The sequence below is a fragment of the Balaenoptera ricei genome, chromosome 6 (assembly GCF_028023285.1).
Source record: "Balaenoptera ricei isolate mBalRic1 chromosome 6, mBalRic1.hap2, whole genome shotgun sequence".
Taxonomy (NCBI): Eukaryota; Metazoa; Chordata; class Mammalia; order Artiodactyla; family Balaenopteridae; genus Balaenoptera; species Balaenoptera ricei.
The window spans coordinates 102667249-102687873 of record NC_082644.1 but is presented as its reverse complement, the minus strand read 5'-3'; the positions used below and the strand labels follow the sequence as shown (position 1 = coordinate 102687873).

General features: G+C 53.3%; 1 protein-coding gene across 9 annotated transcripts in view; it reads right to left on the bottom strand.

The window, feature by feature from the left end:
* RGS3 (regulator of G protein signaling 3) overlaps positions 1-20625 on the bottom strand; it is a 130137-nt gene that overhangs the window by 62678 nt on the left and 46834 nt on the right. For 6 of the 9 annotated variants that reach the window (XM_059925384.1, XM_059925390.1, XM_059925385.1 and 3 more), the window contains 4 exons: positions 19039-19122; positions 13658-13769; positions 7400-7443; positions 1716-1838 (listed from right to left, as the gene is read on the bottom strand). In XM_059925384.1, the coding sequence (XP_059781367.1) occupies positions 1716-1838; positions 7400-7443; positions 13658-13769; positions 19039-19122 (363 nt within the window). Of the gene's footprint in view, positions 1-1715; positions 1839-7399; positions 7444-13657; positions 13770-16422; positions 16486-19038; positions 19123-19463; positions 19519-20625 lie in introns of those variants that run through there. The other 3 variants (XM_059925389.1, XM_059925395.1, XM_059925386.1) reach the window with 3 other exon arrangements.

The window sequence follows — 20625 nt, the reverse complement described above, 5'->3', positions numbered from 1 at the left end:
CATATATTTTGGCGTGGCCCGGAAGCCAGGCCCCAAACCCTCGGGCCCTTCCAGGGTCAGTCAGCCAAGCCCGCAGCCCTGCGGCGACCAGCGCCTGTCTCAGAAACCCAGCCTACCTTCAGTCACTCAAACTGTCCCCCTCACCCCCTAACCGAAGATGGAGAGACTCCCCAGGGCATTGAGAAGGCTGTTGCCAACACTCTCCAGAGCCGGCAAACTCTGAAGTTGAGGCAGAGAGAACGTTGTCCCCAGATCAGGAGGAGCTAAGCCTAAAACACAAGAAAACCAAGGAACACAAGTGCAAGCATGCCACATCCCAGCGGCCACCCCAGTGAGGAGGAAGTGGCCTGGTCTCTGATTGTGACCAACCCAGGATCAAGGGGGCCAGGCAGCCTACAGCCTTGGCAAGTCTCTGTTGAGGAGTAGAAGCTGAGACTGGGAACCAGCCAGCGTAGCAAGAGCACCTACTGAATACCAGGCACTGTGCTATGAACTGTGTATGCACTGTCTCATTTAATTTGCACAACAACCCTTTGGAGGAGAAACTACTGTCCCCAGATGGGGACACCCAGGCACAGAGTAGTACAGTGACTTGCCCAAGGTCACCTGCCAGCCAGCAGCAGAATGTGACTTGGAAGTCCATGCTGTGCCCGCTGTCCTCCCTCATCACAGTTATTCTTGCCCCTGGCAAGTGTAAAACAAGGTAACTGTCGGGTCTGAGATCACGTAATTCTCAGACACGCACTATTTGAGGAGCTGCCGTCCGCCACCACCAGCAGGGGCTGCGCAGCCGCCTCTTCCCCACCTCCCGTCCTCAGCAGCCTGCCCCGCTGCCCCGTTGGGCTACGTATGCATGGCGCGCAGGGCGGCCCTCAACGCAGCAGGAAGCAGCACGAGGCCTGCGAGTTGACCAGCTGGCGCTCGCTTTCCTTTACCCTCTTCTCCCTGGTTCCGGCCGACCAACCACCATGGCTCCCTTTGCAGCAAATCAGACCAAATCCCAACACAGCCAACACGTTCAGCAAGAGAAGGGACCTGAGTGACTCACAAATGGGGGAATACAACTGTGCCTTGGGCTGGCATCCGGGGGACCAAGGGGAAGGCTGTAGTCCAGCTCCGATCCCAACGCCCTCCACAGGCACAGGACCAGCCGAGGGGGGTGCCTGCCCCAGATCAGCTTCAGCTGGGAGTCTCTAATCTTCCCTGATGCTCCAGCTGGCCGGCTCCCAGTCCCCAGAAAACTCCACTTGGCTCCACCTGGCCGTGGCCTGCATCGAACCAGCACGGCTTTTGCCGCAAACGTCCCCTCCCAACTCTGTCTGCTTCGGGCCAGTGTTAAACACCCGTGTGCTCGCTGTCCCTGGGCACGACCTACACCCAGTAGCAGAGGGGGACCGCATGCCAGGCAGCAGCCAGGAGGCCGGCCCGAACTAGATCTTGCCGTTGGCAAACTAGAGAACAGAACCGAGAATTGACGGGTCGTGCTCGATTTGGCTCTGTCGCTCTACCTGAGCACCGTCAAACTCGCTCAGTAGATCCAGTGACACGCCAAGGGGGAGAGTCGTTCGAGCACAGGCCTCCTTGCCAAGAGCTTGCTGCCCAGATCCAAGTCCTAAGCCACGGCTGGTCCCAAGCTCAATTCGGAGGCTCAAGGGTGCAGGCTGGCCGAGGGGGAGCCAGGCAGCCAGGGCTGTGGCCACCAGCGAGGCCCTTACCTTGCTCTCAGGGGACGGAGCCGCCAGCTGTTGCTGCTTCGCAATGTTCTCCGACAGGCACCAGCACACCCTCTTCTTCTGCTCCTGCGAGTGTGCTTCCAGAGTGAATAAGCACTCTGCCTTCTGATGTCAGGGCAAACAGAGAAAGGGGCAGTCAGCGCTGCTCCCAGGTTCAGGGGGCTCCCAGGACCAAGCCCAAGCCCATCCCTGGGCTCCAGAGGGTGAGGCTGCAGCAGGGAGGGGAGTGACCGCTAAAAGCCACAAATGCACACTAATCCCCGGTGACATCGAGGCAGCCAGACGAGCAGGGAAGCTGGCTCGGGGGCCAGCTGGCGAGCCGTGTGCCCACGGGTTGGGGGAAGGGAGGGAGGCAGTGGTTCCCAACACAGTGGAGTTCTGTGGAGAGCCACCGACTGCGATGGTGAGGTCACCCCCGGGGACAGGCAGCACAAGGCAGCAGCTGGGGAAGCACGTGGGGGACCCAGAGGGCCAAGGTCTCCGCCCCTCTGATGCTCTACGGACCCCTCTCTGGGCTCACAGAACCCCTCTCCCCCACCTCAGCACACTCATCTGATCACAAGGCCAAGGTTAGATGGGTGCCCAAACAGCGACTCGGTCCCTTCGGAAAGTCCTTGGAGAGCAGTTGTGTGGCCTTGTACAGCCACACTACTGCCTGACACGTGAGCTGGGTCTGATCAGTGACTGTTCTGCTCAACTGAGTGCAAGGCTCTACCACTGCTGTCATTTAAATCTCACTTTGCTATTTAACCTTGTTAAATGCTGCAGTCTTGTCTCCCCAACTAGACTAGAATCTCCCTCTAGGAAGGCCTTTTTCAGCCGGGCTTAGCGCAGTGCTTGGCAAGTGAAGGCCTCAGTAAGCTCTGGCTCCCTGGAGGGACTTCCGGGATGAGGTCAAATCCAGGCCCGCTTACAGGCACCAGGGAGCGGCTGGGACCCAGGGACTCGGCCCCGCCCCGAAGGAGCCAGAACGTGCTGGGGGCGGGGAGGGGCGGGAGAGCACGCCCAGTGTTATCATCCTCTCCAGGACGCTCTGAGCAGGGGATGGCTAGCTCTTTCTGTCTCCACTGGAATTTGATTATAGCCCCACAGGGCTGCGATTAGATGAACTCATCCAGGGAGCTAAGAGCGTGAGCCGGATGGATTGGAACAGAGAAAAAGACAGTGTTTCTACGCAGTCCTTCCTTGTTTTGCAGTTGGACAGGCTTGGTTTGAATCCCAGCTTTGCCACTTCCTAGCTGTCACCTCAGGAAAGTCTGTAAAATGGGAATGAGAGTGATATCACCTACCTCTCAGAGCTATTGGGAGGGCAAGCAATAACCCAGGGCTCAATAAACAGCAGCTATTGTTGTTATTAGTACTTCATTTGTTTAAGAAATATTTATTGAGCACCTATTTTGTGTCAGGGACTGTAGTAGGCCCTGGGGGTGAAGAGGGAGTTAAGAGAGACTGAGTTCTTGCCCTCAGGATGGGGGCAGAGACAATAAACCAATAAACAACTAAACAATGTAGTTACAAATTGTGGAAAGGCCAAAAGGGAGAGGTCCTATCTGAGCCTGACGGACCTGGAGAAGGCCTTTCTGAAGGGGCAGCACTCCAGCAAAGGCTGAACAAGAAAGAGCCAGCCAGGAAAGTGCTAGGGAGAAACTGTTCCAGGCAGAAGGAACAGCAAATGCAAAGGCTCTGAGCTGGGGTGGTTATCAGCATCATCTAACAGCATTTGGGGACACAGTCTACCCTGCCATCAAACCCAACCCTCAGGGATGCTCCCCTTCAGGGAAGGGCCACCTCCCATGCTAAGTGTTCCCAGGGTGCCAGCCATTCCTCTCCGGCCCCAAAGTGCTCAGAAGCTGTTCTTCCTAAAAGCATCAGAGGAGAGAGGGAAGAAAGCCCCACCTCTTGGTTTCAGGGAACTGAGTGGATGTGGTGAGGCAATCCTCCCACTTAATAACCGATTCCCCCCACTTCCCAGAACCCCCAGCCCACTGCAGGGGAAGGACACACCCAGCAAAGACCCCAAGATGCTCCAGGGAGAAGCCTGGTGGGGCAGGAGCTGACTAGAGGGCCCTCCGCTCCCTGTCTCACTGTGTTCCCCCTGCGAGGGGAGAGTTGGGGCAGGGACTGTGGTCCCTTCCCACTTGGAAAGGCCATCACTCCACAAATCTGGTCCTGGCCCGAGCCTCCCAGGCCTGCCTCTACCTTTATCTCCCTGAGCCCCAACTTCCTCCTCTCTTTCTGTTCTGAAGCAGGATTCTGCCTTAATAATAATTCCCTTGATCTAAGTATCAATTTTAAAAAGCACCTTCCCATCCATGATCTCAAGAAGGCGTCTGAGGCACCAAGGACATAACCCTAGGCCTGGCTGGGGGGTGGGGCTGGCTGTTTTAGACGGGCACACATTTTGGGGAGGGCCTTGCTCCCAAGGCTCCTCTCTAAGTGTTGCCTGGAGTTTCGGAGGCTGGCCTGGCCAAGAGAGGGAGCATGGAGACAGCTCCCTCCAGGGAGGCTGAAGTTCCATCTGCCTAAATCTGTCTAAATCAGGGGCCCCCACTGTCCGCCTGGCTGTCCCTGCATGTGAACCGTCTCTCTTGGTCCACTCTGTGATCCGACTCCTCAGTTTCAACACTCATAGACACTGTGCCCTCAAATATCAGGCTCCGAGGTCAAGGTTGTAAGCTGCCCTGAAAGCATCCTCACGAAACTCACTCAGAGGCAGGGCTTCCTTGACTGCAGGGTGGTTAGCTAAGCACAGAGCCCGCCAGATGCGACAGCACTGGGCCCAGACCTCTGCATTCAAACGTGAGCATCCCCAAATCCAACTAGAAACATGGCTCCCCTTGCCTTCTTTAAAACCCCCATCTTGCCTCAACCTCCTTGTTCCTGAACTAATATTATCCTTGTAAAAACTAAAACCTCTTCTACTACAATTTACGTTTGCTCGCTTGCTGTGACAAATGTTCTCTCATTTTATTCAATTCTCCCAATGACCCAATGACATAGGGAGGAAGGAAAAACACAGCTGTTACAGTTTTTCAGATGAGAAAACTAAGGCTCAGAGAGGTGAAGTCAGCAGCCCCAGGAGGTCTCAGGAGAGGAGGGATTCAAAGTCTGTCTTCCGCCTCCTCCAGAGCCTTTGATCTTGCCTCATTTGTTTAACAGTATAGGTACATTACAAAGAATGTGAGATATTCCTCTTAGCTTTTATTTTAAAGGATCAATATATCATTGGTGATGTCTCTAATGGAGAGTAAATGAATATGAAAAGCTCTCCCCCTGTTAGGAAGCTGACAGAAATAATAGCTACCATTTATTGAGCACTCACCGTGTGGCAGGTTCTGTGCTAAGTGACTTGGACACAGTATCTTACTGAATCTCATTTAATCATTACAACAACCTTACAAGGTAGGGCTCATCAGCCTTGGTTCAGAGATGAGTATGTGACTTGCTCAAGATCACTCAGTTAGGAAACCGTGGGGCCAAGATTCCAATCTAGGTCTTCCTAACCCCAAAGAGCAGACTCTTAAATTAATGGAGCCAGGATCAAATTCCAAGTTAGCGGATGGTCCCAGACCCATGTGGCCTTTGACCCGATGCCCCTGGTACAGCCAGTCGTGGGCTGCATCTGTCCCATGGATTTGTAGGGGCTGAGGGACACCTGTCCAGGGAAATAGAGGCCAGGGCCAAGGACTGCTCAGAACAATCCCACCCACTTGATAACTAACCAGGACCTACTGCTGGGGGAACAATCAGAGCTGCTGCCCCCCAGGCAGTTGGGGCTTTCTCAATGCAGAGTGGAAAACTGTCCCCAAATCTTGACTCTCTTGCCCTGCCCTGGTTTTTCTCTGGACACTACCTGCCTGCTAGGCAATGAAGAGAAACCACTTGCTGGGAATTCCAACTAAGACGTGAGTCTGGGGTTCCCCATGGGTTCCAAAACCACTGTTGTCAAGCCTATTCCAGGCCACAGGGCAAGCAGGGATCTTGCCTTCCCTGTGATACAGACATGCCTCTCGTAAAGAGCAGCCCATTAAGAGAACAGAGAGGCTTCCAGCTGCCTGTGAGCTTCAAACACCCAGCCCCTTGGGGCCAGATCACCTGACACTTTACTGAAATAAAAGGCCCCGGATCAATATCCCTTCGTCAATCTTTGGAGGGGTAGGAGGTCACAGCTCCCTGGAAACCAAGGAGCAGAAGTGCTTTTCTCTGGGAAAAATAACCCCAGCCTGGCAGGAAGCTGTCTTGCATTAAAGAACCTGGAGCCTCATTTCAGGCCCCGCTGGAGAGAACTGGAATCCAGATGGGTGAGGCTGGGGAGGCAAATGCTCTGACTCTTCCCAGGCTGCCTCACAGCTTCTCCTAAGCTGCTCGCTCGGCTCCGGGGAAATGAACTCACGCCGGCCCTGAAGGGTCTCCACCAGCTATTTCCTGCGCCCGGTGGGGATATGCTGACACAGGGGAGGACATCAATGCCTTCTTGGACCTCAAGTGGCCATTCTAGGCTGCCAGGGGTCCCCGGCTCAGCTCTGACAAGGTCCACTGTCCTTTGGACTCCCTGCTGTCCCCTGAAGCTAACTTCTCATCAACTGTCTTGTCCTCAGGGGTCTGTGTTCACCCAAGGGACTCGCCTGAAGCCCTGCACCTCCTATCTTAGCCAGGAACTGAAGGAATGATTTTCCAATCACAAACAACATGCAAATTCCTTCTCAAAATGGTGTACTCCTCTTGGCCAGCCGGTGTAGACCAGGCCTCACCCATAACGTGTGGCCAGTGTAGATTCTCCCACAGAATAGGCAGTTTCCCAGGACTGTTACTGGGTAAAGGAAAGGGTCTAATAAATCCCTGCTTGGAACTGGTAGCAGACTCATATGAGTAGAGGTACAAGGCTGGATTAGAAAATTTGCTGAAAATTGAAAAGATCTGTATGGCTCAGTGGCTCTCAACTTTTTCATCACCAAGGCCCTCTTTGATTAAACCCCTGGTAATGATATTTTATCTCCCAAACCACATCAAGCAATAAGCTGTTTGCCCCCATTTTGCTCAGCAAAGGCGCACCGTCTAGCTGAGCTTCTGATCAGACTGAGATAACCAGTCTGAGGAATTGAGGAACACCAGTCACACTGAGTGGGTATCACTCCAACCCAAAACACAGACGCTAGATGGCTTCTTTGACCTGTATTATCTGGCCCAGGTAAGGGTACAGTTACCTTCAGGCCTTTTGAAACATTGACAAGACCCTGCAGGAGGGGACATAGGTGGTACCTTCTAGAAAGAGAGGAGGAAAGAGGTGGGCACAAGAATCAGGGCACTCTCTAGAGGAAGGACTACCAAATGAATAGGGTGATGCCTGGCTCTCAGGCCACACCCTCACTGTGGCCCCTGCAGGGGCTGGAGACCAGGAAGTCCTAAGCAGGAGACCACAGTGTCCTTCTGTCCCCTCTAAGCACCTTCACGTCCACTGCTCTTCTACACAGAGGTGAGAGACACAGGGGCGGGGGTTGCTGCTCCCATTCCACAGAGCAGGACACTGCCACTCTGGACCTGCCCGGAGCCACGGCAGGAGTTGGTGTGGAGGCAGCGTCAGAACCTGCACTAGAACCCGGCCCAACATCTCCCTTCAAGCACCAGGACACAGACCTCTCTCCTCAGATTCAGGGGGAAGGACTCACCTCTGCTAGATACAGCACACAGAACTTCAGGTCTTCTGAAGAACCTTTGAGGGAACAAAAGGTAAGACTTGCTTTAGAATTGGTTACAGAGTCTCAACTGTTTGCTTAAGCACAGCCAGCTCTCTCACCCAGAGGGCTGTGTGTGGTACTTCCTGTAAAAAGAGGAAGAGAGGGGCAGGGAAGTCTCTGGAGGAAAGCCCACTTAATATCTAATTAGGTTGAGACACAGCTGTAAGGCCTTTGCCTGCAGGTCAGCCTGACCCAAGGAATACTGAGCTCTCACCCCATGAGAGGTAGCCAGGAGCACCCTCTGGGCATCAAGCACTGGGGTACAGGGAGCTGTCATCCATCCCAGGAGGCCTCTTCCTCTCCATGCCCCCTGCGATGAGGGACACGGAGGCAGCACACACTTGGGTTTTCTTTTAAACACTCCAACTGCCTTTGCCATTTTGAAATTCAACAAGGAGCCACCAAGGAATGCATGGGCTATGCAGGGGGATCCCCAATCACGGGCTGGGTGGAGCCCAGAGATGGCTTCCCAGCCCAGGCCCAACCCCTCAGTGTGTTTTCCTAGAGCCTTCTCACCCCTGGTCTAGAATCCCAAACTCAACCACTCACAAAAACCTCTCCACCTGGGAGGCAGCTGGGAGGGCCTGTCGGCCACTCCCCGCTCCTCCGGCAGAGAAGCTGAGGCGGGATACCTACCCTAAGGCGGAAGATGATTTGGTCAGCCTGCTTCAGAAACACAAGAGCCAAGAGATGACCCACAGCTGTCAGGGAAGGCTTCCTGACAAAAGGGGGACCCTTTTGAGCTTGAACTCAAGATGGGAAGAGAGGGCACTCCGGGAGGAGGGAACAGCATGGGCAAAGGCATGGAGATGGAGAAGCACAAGTTGTGCTCAAGGGATGGCAACTGTGAGGAAGCCCCGCCTCCTCCTCCAGGTGGCCTTCCCTGACCGCTGCAGGCTGCTCCTCGGAACCTGGCAGCACTCCCCGTGGGCCACTCATCTGAGCACAGGCCAGGGCTGGTTAGGAACTTCCTGTATTTCAAGCACTCGACCTCACCAGGCAGGTCATCCTTTTAGAGGGAAGCAATCATACAGCACACATAACAGCAAATGCTTAAACTGCCATAGAGCTTTAGAGTACCCAGTACTGTGTGCCAACCACAGCGCCAAATGTTTCACGTGCATAAACTCGACACTCACAACAACCCCTATGAGGCAGGGGTCACTATCATCCATGATTCATGTGAGAAAACTGAGGCACAGGGGGTGAGTAACATGCCTCAGGTAGAAGGGGGAAGAACCCAGATTTACACCCGGGAAGCCTGGTCCCAGAGCTCACGCTCCGAACCACTACACACCCGCCTCTCAAAAGCCCACCACGTAGGCCCTACCCAGCCCCCTGTCCCCTCAAGGAAACAGGACTAGTGCTGGGCTCAACGCAGAACCCTCAACATATACTTGAATCAAAGAAATTGTCAAAAAAAACCAAACTGCGTTGCAAAGTAAAGGTGGCAAGGGAAAAACAGAGACGGTGGGTCAAGCCTATTCCTGAGAAAAGTAGTGAGTGAGGTCCTCATGTGGGTGGAGGCCAGGCCCCCTTGGAGCAAGCATATGGGCAGTTTCCTGGGCAAATCTATCCCTAAGGCCAGGAATGCCAGCCAGGGCCAGATAAAAATAGCTCATAAGTAAATGGGGGTTTGCTTTGGAAGTAGAATAAATCCTTCTGCTTCTCCCCACCTAGAGATGGGTTGGGGGGCAGGGGGCAGCCCTGCCTAAGAAGTCCATCGTGTTTAAGAAACCTCTAATTTCAAAGCTTCTGCCAGTTCCTTGCATTGCTGAGGGTGGAGACAAGGGGAGGTGGTTTCTTTTGTTTAAGAAAACACACTGGGACGTTTCCTTGACTTTCCAGAAGCAGACTTTAGTGCCAAGGGAGAAACAGAAAGATCTGTGTAAGAAAACAACAGAATTTTGGGTTTTAGAAGCTGGCAGTGAGAGAAGAGCAGGTTCTAGAAGGGAGGGGAAAGCCAGGTAGATGGGATCCTCAGGGAGACAGGAGGCCAAGGTTGGGTGATGCAGTCTAGGACATATTTCCAGTGGCGAGGGATCGCTGATGGATCGCCTTGAAACTTTTCTGTGCCGTGACACCCCACCATCGCACCCCTGCGTTACTGCACACCTTCACTGAAATCTGCACACCTTCACTGAAATCCACGTCACGGCCTTGTGCTGGCAGCACTTCGGGAGAAGGACAGAACGGGGGCAGCACTCAGCATGGCTCAGAGCCTCATAAAAGGACAGCAAGGCTCAGGAGCCAAGGGTGCCTGTAAGGAGCTGCAGCTGCAGAAAAGGAGGCTGCAGCGTGGCTGACCCAGGAGAGAAACCTCAGCTCCACCAGAAACCCTTCCAAAACACTGGACTGGGCTCTGGACTTCCCAGAGTGTGGAAATGGGGGCGGGTGTAAAGGAAAAGGGACAGTGAGGCAGCACACATTCGGGCTTTCCATCCAACACTCCAACCACTTTCACCATTTTGAAATTTAACAAGGAGCCATTTGGTTCCTGGGTGAACCCTCTTTCCCATCAAGGAATGTGGGCCATGGACCATGGGCTATGCAAGGGTGATCCCCAGTCATGGGCTGGGGGGAGCCCAGAGATGGCTTCCTGGCCCAGGTCTGACCCCTCTGTCATTTTCCCAGAGCTCTGTCAAGTCTGGTCTGAGATCCCCAGATCAACCAGTTACCAAGTCCTCTCCACCTGTGAGACAGGCCAGGAGGGCTGTTGTCTCCATTTTCCAGATGCAGAAACTGAGGCCCAGGGAAGGAAAACAACTTGCAGAAGGCATGCAGTGGGCAAGTGACAGAGCTGAGACTTGAACCCAGGGCCGCCTGCCTCCAAAGCCTGTGTTCTGACCACTATGTCACACTTCTGTCCCTCTCCCGGTTTACTCATCTGTCATTTCACCTGGCCATGCGCTCCGGAGGTGGGAATGTATGTGTCTCGTCCTCTGCTCTCACCCTGGCGGCCAGCATTGAGGTGGGCTCTGACGAGGTGCTCAGAAAATGTCAACTGACTAAATTTAACTCCAAGTGTTCCAGCAGCCGGGACCTAAGCAGCTGAGTTTCCAAGATGGGGCTCCTGGGCTCCTCAGGGTGGATGGTGAACCCAAGAATCAGCTGGACATTTCCAGGCCATCCTGAGAGACCACAGCAGGTCAGGAAGACACACTGTGGGTGGGATACTGGCCACCCGGGAGGCAGAAACACAAAGAACAGCAAAGCCAGTGGGCGGCAGAGGCAGGAAGAGACCACAATGGGCCCCGGCTGACCGGAGATGTCCCAGTTGTTAGCGCCAGCTCTCCGCCAGCTCTCCGCCTGTTCCCATTACACTGCCATTCAGCCCTGCTGAAGCTCGGGGGAAGCTGGGCAGGAGGAGGGCGGGCAAGGTTTAAGTGGCCACCAGCCGGGAGCCCTGAGGGAGGAGTGCACCCCAGCCCCCAAGCTGAGGCCACGCTTCCCATCTCCCTTGGGTCCTACACTCATTCACCCAACAAACAGTCATTGGGCACCCACGATGTTCTGTGCCCGTGCCCAGCTCTGGAAGTAGGCTTGGCCAGCAGAGCCAAGCACACATCAGGCATGTCACACAAGGGAGTCCTTGGTCCCTGGGTGGGGCAGATCCTCCTCGGCCAGGGAACAGCCCTCGCCAGCCCCAGCCTGCAGGAAAGGCTGGGCGTGCTCCTTGTTCACCATCTTCTCCGCCCCAAACTGAACTTTCCACACATGTTGATTTGAAAGAGACAAGAAACCTAAGGAGTCATGAGCAGTGTTAATCAGAGACCATCCTGCCAAGAGAAGCTCCAGCTGAGGCCCCAAATGCATCTCTTAAAAGCCTCGCTCAGGCCCTTGCTGCTGCAGCGAGTCTCTGGGGGTGCGGGGAGGCGGGCAGGAGTGCGGGCGCCAGGACTCAGGACACCGGGTCCTGCGGCTCCAACTCCGACAGCTGGAGAGGTGGTCACCGGACTTCTGCAAACCCCGGGACCCCCAAGGCTGTCTCAGGGAGTGGGGGCAGGGGAGGAGGCAAGGGCTCCCCACAAGTGCCTGAAAAGACATCTAAGCATTGGAATGTGCACCTTGAGTGCTCAGTGTCTCTGAGCCATTTCCTTCGCTCCCAGCAGCTCCTTGGCTCCGTGGAAAGCCACACTCGCTGTGTTTGCTGACTGACACCGCTGGAGAAAGGCAAGACAGTTCGCACCAGAACAACTGCCCGGCCAGCCAGGACAGGCGCGTGCACGCACACACACACACACACACACACACACACACACACACACACACAGACCCCCTCACGTGCCAACCCAATAGGCTCCAATGGCTGTATCATCTCTCCTGAGCAGGGCTGGTCTTGGCCACCCACAGTCTCCGGCCCCAGGAGGCCATGCCCGCACAGGCTGGCGCTCACATGCGACCCGGCAGGCGGGAGGTTTCTCTGCCACCCCCCAAGGCCTCACGCCACCCACCCTGACCAGCTGCCGCCCAGTGGAAGATGGTGCTTACCCTGCCTCTCGCTTCAAGCCTTAGGTTGGGGCCTCCAGGAGAGGAAGATCCAACCAATTCCCAGCGGACTCCCCCCACCCGGCCTAGGGGTGGGGACCAGACAAATGAGCACTGTCCAGCCTCTCAGAGCAACCTCGGGGTCCATGTGGGCACGTCAGGTCTGGGAGGGAACACAATGGACTGCCCAAGCCTGCTTTCACAGTCAGAAAAACCGCAGCCCAGAAAAGGGAGAAAGGAGCAGCTGAAGCCACACCACACGTCAGCAGCAAAGCCCGCCCAGGCCCTCACGCCCCCAGCTGCTGCCCTCAGCTCTTCCTCTGCCCTGTCGCTCCCAACCCGCACCCAATGCTCAGCCAGTTTGAAAGCCCTCTTCCCCCTCCCTCCTTTCAGCAGGAGGCTGAGCAGCCCAGGGTCCTGGGCTTGCAGGCCCCAGACTTGTGTGATGAGCCCGACTTGTGTGATGGTTCTTATAATCAATCAGTGTGGATTACCGAGCACAGCCCCCCACCAGCACCCCTCAAATCTGACTGGGTCCTAGATAGTGGGAGCTGGGGGTGGGCAGTGCATGTGTGTGCAGAGGGGTGGGAGGGACGGGCGAATGGGTGTGTAGGGGAAGCTGGGCGTGAGGGACAGAGGGAGGGGCAGGGCAGCGGGGAAGCCAAGGGCAGAGTCACTGCAGCTCTCGCCCGCCCCGCTCCCGCGGGTACTGGGGGGCTCCTTGGAATGCCAGGATCTCAGCTGAACTTGCTCAGAGGGCTGCTCCTCCCCATGACCTTGGTCAGGCCCAGCCCACCCTGCAGGAGAGGCTGGCCCCAAGCAAGGTGACTTGCTTTTTCCCCTCAGTGGCCGCCGTGGTCAGTGGGCAGGAGAAAGCCAGAGGCAGAGAAGGAGAAGTTGTAAGCGACTTCCTGTGGGGCTGCGAGAATGGAGGTTCTCACACGGCCTGGGTTTCTAAGGAGGAAGAACAGCGGGGGCACCGAGCACGCAGGCCGGGTTTGCAAACAGGCAGGAAGTTTTCCTGGAGCAAAACCCGTCAAAACAGAATTCTTTCACTGGGTAATATTTTCCTCCCTGCCCCTGTCACCCATGCTCAAACAGGTCTGGTGTTGTTTTCATAATCTGGGAGAGGAAATTGAGCCCCTTTCAGCAGAGACCTCAGGCGCCAAACCAAACCACTCGACAGATACTCCCGCTGGTTTCCCATTCCCGAGTGGAGGGGAGGGCACCGTGGCAAGCGTGGGGTCGAGACTCACTTCACCCTCCCATGTGCTCCTGTCCCGGATGTGTTGCCTGGGCACACAGTGTGGGCCAGCCATTTTGCATAAACGACCTAATTTAATCTTCACAAAAACCTTCTGAGATACTATTGGTGTCCTCACTTACACATGAGGAAACAGGCTCAGAGAGGTTGAGGAACTTGCCAGAGGTCACACAGGTAGTGAGGGGCGGAGCCAAGATTTGAACACAGGTCTGTCTGAACCCAGCGCTCTTCCCACTCCACTCCCAAGCCTCCCTGAAACCTCACTGGAGCAGAAGCCTCCCGGTAAAGCTCAGGGTGTACGGGGGCCTGCCAGCCTAGACTGGAACGCCAGTGTCTGCGAACCAGACCTAGGGGCACACATCCCATCCATGCTGCCCAGAGCAAGAGGACTCAGGGAGAGTGCAGAGGAGTCCAGGGCATCTCGGGCATGCACTCACCTTCCTGCAGCTTCACGCTCTGGAGGTAGAGGGGGTTCCTCAGGACATTGCAGCGGCCTGGCTCATCCTCCTTGGTGAAGAGCAGCAGGTCAGAGTAGGCAAACAGCGTCACCTGCACAGGGAGAGAGCAAACAGAGCTCGCTGTTCTGCTGTCCCAGAGGCCAGAAGCCACAGCCTCCCCTGGGAGTCCAGGTAACAAGTCTCCATCATCTCGGGCATAACCAGGAGCAGATGCTCAGCGTGGCCTAAGCCAAGGGCAGAGACCTGACCTGCAGTCAAGACTGCCCTTTTGCCTACTCCTCACAGTAGGAAAAAATAACAGAACAAAAATCAGCCCTCATCCTCATCCTCCATGCCAGACGGCCTCTGCCAGCCTCTCAACAGCCTGACACCCCGCAGGCCCACCTCTCTGACCAAACGCCTCTGGAATCTCCAGCCCAGTGCCCTTGGCTTGGAGCCACCCTTGAGCTGCAGGATGTGCCACATTTGCTTGCATTCTCCTCTGAATGTCTGGCTGAAAGAGCACTGGACTTGGAGTCAGAAGTCGAGGCACCTGCCCCACTAAGTAGCCGTGAAAACTTGGTTAAGTCTGCTGAATCCCTTCTGCCTCAGTTTTTTTCATCTGTGCAAACAGGGGGGAACGTCCCTGCCCAGCTCCCTACAGGCTTCTTTCACAAGGTCTATGTAGACAGTGAATTTGAAGCATCATGCAATGTGAGTATCCTTACCAAATTCCTTGCAGATAATTTTAACTGTGTTCATGCACAATCAGTTCAAGAAAAAGCCAGTTACTTATGCTCCAACACAGACATGCACAGAACTTTAATCTCTTTTATGCACTAGCTGCTCCAAAAATAGAGGAGAAAGATATTTTTAGACATTATAGGTAAACCATCAGGCATGCTCAACATATTTTCATGCTAAAAAAAAAATCCACTTGATCCTCTAATGCCAGTAAAGAGTACACTGTTCTTTGTTTTGTAAATCCTGCGGTGGCCTTTAGTCAAAAGCAATAAAAACCCTATTTTAGATTCTCCGAAGAAAACAAAATATTATTAATTATGTGGAATTCCCTTTGAGGTGTCAAAATCTGACATTTCATCGCATCTGGGGTAAGAAGAGTCCGCTGGAAGGTCGGCATGCACTACGAAGGGCCACAGTGAGCGTGTGCTGGATTGTTGCCGAAGATTAGAAAGCCAACATGTTGACATTTAGCTGTCAGACTGTTAAAGATGACCTAACAACTCCACCTCTATGACTCTGGCCTATAGAAATACTTACAAGGACATATAAATATGAACATGTAGGGATGTTCTCAGCATTACAAATTTTTGTAATTTTAAAAAAGAACATAAACACCCATTAAGAGAGGATGGATAAACTAAATTATGCTACCTTCATGTGGTAGAATTTTATGCAGCTATTGAAAGAATAAAGTAGAGCTATGTGGGCAGAAATGGAAATCTGTCCATCATAAATCGAAATAGTGCAATGTTCAAAAAATACCTAGCGTATAATCCAACTTCGTAAAACCAAACTGTAAATCTGTCGGTATTTATACATTTTTTAATGTCTAAAATACTCATCACAGTCTTCAATGTGGGGAATGGGACTTGACTTTATACATTTCTGTTTAATTTGCATTAGTTTGCAATGAGAATCTGTTACTTTTATAATTTAAAAATACATAAGTGTTTTTCAAAGGACTACATGGCAAACAGAGGTTTGAGGGAATCTGGGCCACAGAGACGATAGAGGGCATTCTTGAGCAGGAGGCATTCAGGGGCTCTGGCTTATCTAACGGGGACCAAACACAAGGGCTCCTGAACCCTGGGCTGGAAGGCATCCTGGCAGTGTCTCTCTCCAAACCCCTTCCCATCACAGCCCTGACCCAACATAGCCCACAGAAGCCTCCATTTATTGAGCACTTACTTTCTGCTCAGTGGCTCCTCACTTGTACCTAACATCATTGCCCTCATGTATAGGTGAGGACCCTACAGCACCGAGAGGTTAAGTGACCTGTCCAAGGCTACACAGCCAGAGACCATTGCCCAGGTCTGGCTGACCCCAAAGCTCTCACAATATGGTGAGGTAGCAATATGCCTACAGTTGTCCTGTCCCTGAATGTGAAAGAATCCAAGCAGGGACCAAAAATGAGGAACAAAGGAGACAGAAACATGAAGTTAAGGGAAGGGAAGAAAATGATCTCAGAGTTCAGGAGGAGTTTAGGGGTTGGTTGTCTGAGAAGAAGACTTCAACATCCAATCAGTGGAAAGGAGAAAGTTCTACACTAGGCGAGCACAAGACAAACCCTCAGGCTCCCCCGACCCACTCAGTAGAAACCTGGAAGTGGTCTCTGGACCCACAGGGAAGCTGGCAGAGGAAGGGTCAGAGGAGATAGTCTTCAGGAGGCTAAAAATTCAAAAAACAACCCAGGCCCAGAGAGGGCTGGATGGATGGCAAGTGGAGAAGAGGCACAAGCAAGGTGAGAAAAGACCCAGGTCGCTGCTCTGGCCCAGATTCCCAGAGCTGAGAATGTGGTCTAGACAGGAAGTGATTAAGGCCTGAACGAAGAATTTCCCCAAAAGCCGGGTCAGGGAAAGGACAGAGCTGGCGCACAGCGGGAGACAGGGCAGAGAGGCAAGGGTGCCAGGGGAGGGCAGGTGGGCCCCTTTCCCGTCTCACCAGCACCCTGCGGGCCTTGCTCCCGGCGGGAGCCACAGCAGCCCGCAGTGCAGAGACACCCATCTCCACAGCCCAGTTACCTTCTGCTTCCCACAGCAGGCCCTGGGGGCCTCCAGCTGTCTTCCCCACACTTGCTCCAGGGACACAGCTGTTTTCCCAAAGGCTCAAGAGGAGAGGAATCGCTTGGTTAGGAAATCCTTGCGACTTGAAGGATCACTAATCCCACGTGGTCCTAACCAAGCTTCCTCGGAGGAATCTTGCCTGAGGGCAGGGTTTGCAGCAAAGGCCTTGGTGCCTGAGTCAGTGTGTAAAGTGAGGGCATGTCTGTCTTGTGCCCCATAGGACTCCTGGAACCTCCAGCACAGGGCCTGGCTCCATCGTAGACGCTCAGTAACCATTCTTTGAATGTAGAAATGAGGCTGTACCAAAACGCTGATTTGATCTCAGGGCACGTTAATCAAGTTGGCGACTTCCGGGAGGGCGTGTGATGAGGACAGTTCACGGTGTGGGATTGGATCAGCTCACGGAGCATGCCCAGAGAAGAGAAGGGACAACGAGCCAAGGGGGAACGTTCCACGAACAAAGATTTCTGTCGAGCACCAGGGAGAACTTTCTACAATTTAGGGCTCTCTGGTAATAGAACCACTGCCGGGAGGGCTCCCTCAGCAGACTCAAGAACAGGCTGGAAAACGATCAGCTGGAAAGTTACAGGGAAGCAGTTAGAATGGACGGCTCCTGAGGGCCCAGCCACGATGCGATTCTCTGAACTTCTCCAAACCCCGCTTGAATTGGTTTATATTTTTGGCCTGAATAACACGACAGGCTACTAAGAGCCACATATTTACTTCCTATCATATTTCAAGAAAAAGAAATGCACTATTTTTCCTTGTCTTCAAATCATTTCTTTCAACCGTCAAAAGGCGTTTCTTAGTTCTAGGGCTCCAAAGACCCACTAGGCAAAGAGCTTTTGGACAGATTTTAACTATCATCAGGCCCTGGCTTCAGCTTGTGTTTGTTAGTTTGTTTTTAAACAAACACACCAGAGCCGGCATGGGATCCTGGAAAGAACTGCTGAGCCAGAGAGATCCCAAGTGCTAATCATGGCTCCACCTTTTAGGAGTCTTGAGACCCTCAGGTCCTAGTTAATCTCACTGGAGCCTCGGTTTCCTCATCTACTGAGTCGGGACAAACGTGCCTCTCCTCGGGGAGCTGCGAGAGTTAACTGGGATCAAGTATGGAAAACTTGCACAGTGAGGACAAATAACAAGTGCTCAAGGTTTGCAGCCTTAATGGTGAGTGAGTAGGGGAAGAAAAGAGCACATTGAGACATATGAATGTGTTCCACGGTGGCTGCCATTTCTAACTGCCTTCTTCTGAGTCTTGTGAGTTTATAGCCACACCTCAGTTTCTGACCTTTGGCTACCTGACTGAGCTCCACCGCACACTTATTCACCAAGCATAGCTCCAAAGGACTTCTCGTTCCTAAAACCCAAATCCCCCGCAACAGATGAAGTTTTACTCCCACAGAGGCAATTCAGAAGTTATGCCAAGGTTCTTAAGAAAGTTCCCGAAGAGGAGGTCCAGAAATGTGGTAAGCAACACCAGTGTGGTAGAAATAATCCTGCAGTCTCCCCAGGGAGCGCCCCTGAAAGACAGCGCTCATTTGGAAAACATGAATTCTGGTCTGCTTGTTTCACAAACAGAACAAAAGCAGCCTGCTTTAGCCACAACTACACAAAATGTCGCGGAATGCTGAGCCTGAAGGGGCCCTTAGAGATCAGCTGACCTCAGACCCTGCCCTTGCTGCCTCAAACACACACACACACCCACTGTTCTGATGGGAAGACTGAGGAAGAAGGAAGAAGTCGTAAGTGAACCAGCAGCGGAGCAAGAGCTGGCTACATGCCTTCTGCCTCCAAGTTTCCTGATCTTTCCACCACCCCAAGCTGCCACTCAACTCAGCCAAGCCATGCTGCCAGCTCTGAATCAGGGCCTGATTGAAGGCAAGCCCCCTACCCTCTCTTCAAGCCTCTCAGGTAGCCCAGTCAGACCCCAGGGCTCCAACTTCTGTTCCCAAGTAGATTTAAACTTGTGAGACTGAGCCGGAACCTGGCCAGCTCTGGGGATGGTGTAGGCGAGTGAAATCCCCCCAGTTAGAGATAAGCCGGGACCAGCTCCCAGGAAAAGTAGCATGACCTACACACCCAGGCCTCTGCTGGCAGAGCTAGAGCCCAAAGAGAGATCACAGACTTATCCCTCAGAAGAGGATTTGGGATTTGGGTTAATATACACCCAAAAACCCAGGTAACGGGTGCTCTTCTAAAAATTCTCTTTGGCTAACAGCTTTAATCTTCTCACCCACAAAGTCGTTCATCACAGCTGGGGTGAAATGCCATCTCTCCTGCTCCTTAGAGGAAGTTGGGATAAACAGTGGAACGTCATTAGGGGTTGGGAAAACTCTCTAACCATCAAAGATGGACTCTGTCGCTTTGAGAGGTGGCGAGTTCCCCATCACTGGAAATATACCAAAAAAAGCTGGGTAGTCATTTGGTAAAGAGGGCATGGAGGCCTTTTCCGGTCTTTTCTACCCCGATTGTACAATTCTGAGACCATCAGGAAGAGAGGAAAGTTAGGGGCCTGGAGGATGGCCGATGAAGCCCACCAGAAACCCCACCCGGGAAACGTGAGTGTCTTACCTCAACAGCCTTGTTTCTCCCCTCGTACAGCAGCAGCTCCTCCGACAACAGGAGGGTCCGGGCAGGGTTACAGAGATCTAAAGGCTGAAAACAAAGAGGACAGTTCAAAGAGGCCTGGTGGAGATGGGGGGGAGGGGGAGGGGAGGGGGAGGGAAGGGGAGGGGGAGGGGGAGGCAGCCTGCCAAAGCCAGCCACAGAAGACCGCTAGCCCTGCCCCAACACCCCCAGAGCCCACACGCCCCCTCATACACAGACAGAAACAGAAAGACAGAGACGCTCATCCTGGGCGGAACGGCTGCTGCTACCTTCCCCACCAGCCCTCACACACTAGCTGCAGGAAGTCCAACCACATGGTCGGCCTATGCCATCCTCCCCACCCCCTCCCGACCCTACCACCCGCGCCCGCCCCAGCTCCCCCACTGCACCGAGCTCCTGGGCGCTCCCGGCCCCCACATTCCCCCATCTGTCCTGTTCATGCTGTCAGGCCCAGGCTCTCAGGACGCCTCTGGCAGTATCCTGAGAGCCTCATGCCAGATTTGGTCACCTGAGTCCCTTCAAGGCCAGGCCAGTCCCCGCTCTACATTCATAACACACTTGAGTTCACTGAGTCCTTCTCAGCTGTCAGTTCCCAGGGACCAATTCTCACCCAAACCTCTCACCCCACCACATGACCCTGCCCCATACCCACGGTGGAGCCCTGCCCCCACGCAGCCTGAAGAAAACTCCCTAAGCTCTGGACTACCCAGCAGGGCTTATCCTCGTGAATGCACATTTATAACATGGTTTCTGGGCACCTGACACCAAGCAAGGTGCTGGAAGAAAGATAACGAAACAAATGTCAACTACTCACAACAACCAAGATGGATCTTACAAGTAACGTGAGGCAAGAGAAGCAAGGCCCAAAAGAAGATATGAGATATGGTTTCATTAAGCAATATTCAAAAAGAAGTCATTTAGGAAAGCACATATAGGTGGTAAAACTAAAGGAAAGCTAGGAAATGATTATCATAAAGTCAGGCTAGTGGGTACGTCTCGGGGGGAGGGGGCATCGTAATCAGGAAGAGAGATACACAGCCTCTGGAGTGGTGGCAATGGTCTAGTCCTTTCTCTTAGTCGATATCCGCTTTATAATTACCCGTTAAACTCTGCATTTAAGTGTTATGCCATTTCTGGTTTATATATTTTACAACTCAAAAGTTTTTTATAACTTTTAAAAACTAATTTTTAATTTTTTTTGTAAAAATTTAAAATGAAAATGAAAAATAAGTCCCGTGGATTCCAAGACCTTTGTGGTTACATCCCGAGAAAGAAAAGAGACCCAGAGAAAGGCAAAGGGCAGACCCTGCCCACGGAGTTGTCTGGGGAGAGGCGCGTCACCTGCCAGAGTTGCGTTGTGAGCGTCCTATAAAAGTATGAGTTCTAAGATCCACTGGCCAGTGACAGGCCCAGAATGGGACGCCAGAGAAGGCAGGCATGGTCAGAAATGAAGCTCTTGGGGCCATGTCCCCTCTAGGTTGCTGATGAGAGGATAAACTAAGAGTCTCTCTGGAAAGCAATTTTTCAAAATATGCATAAAGAGCCTTTAAG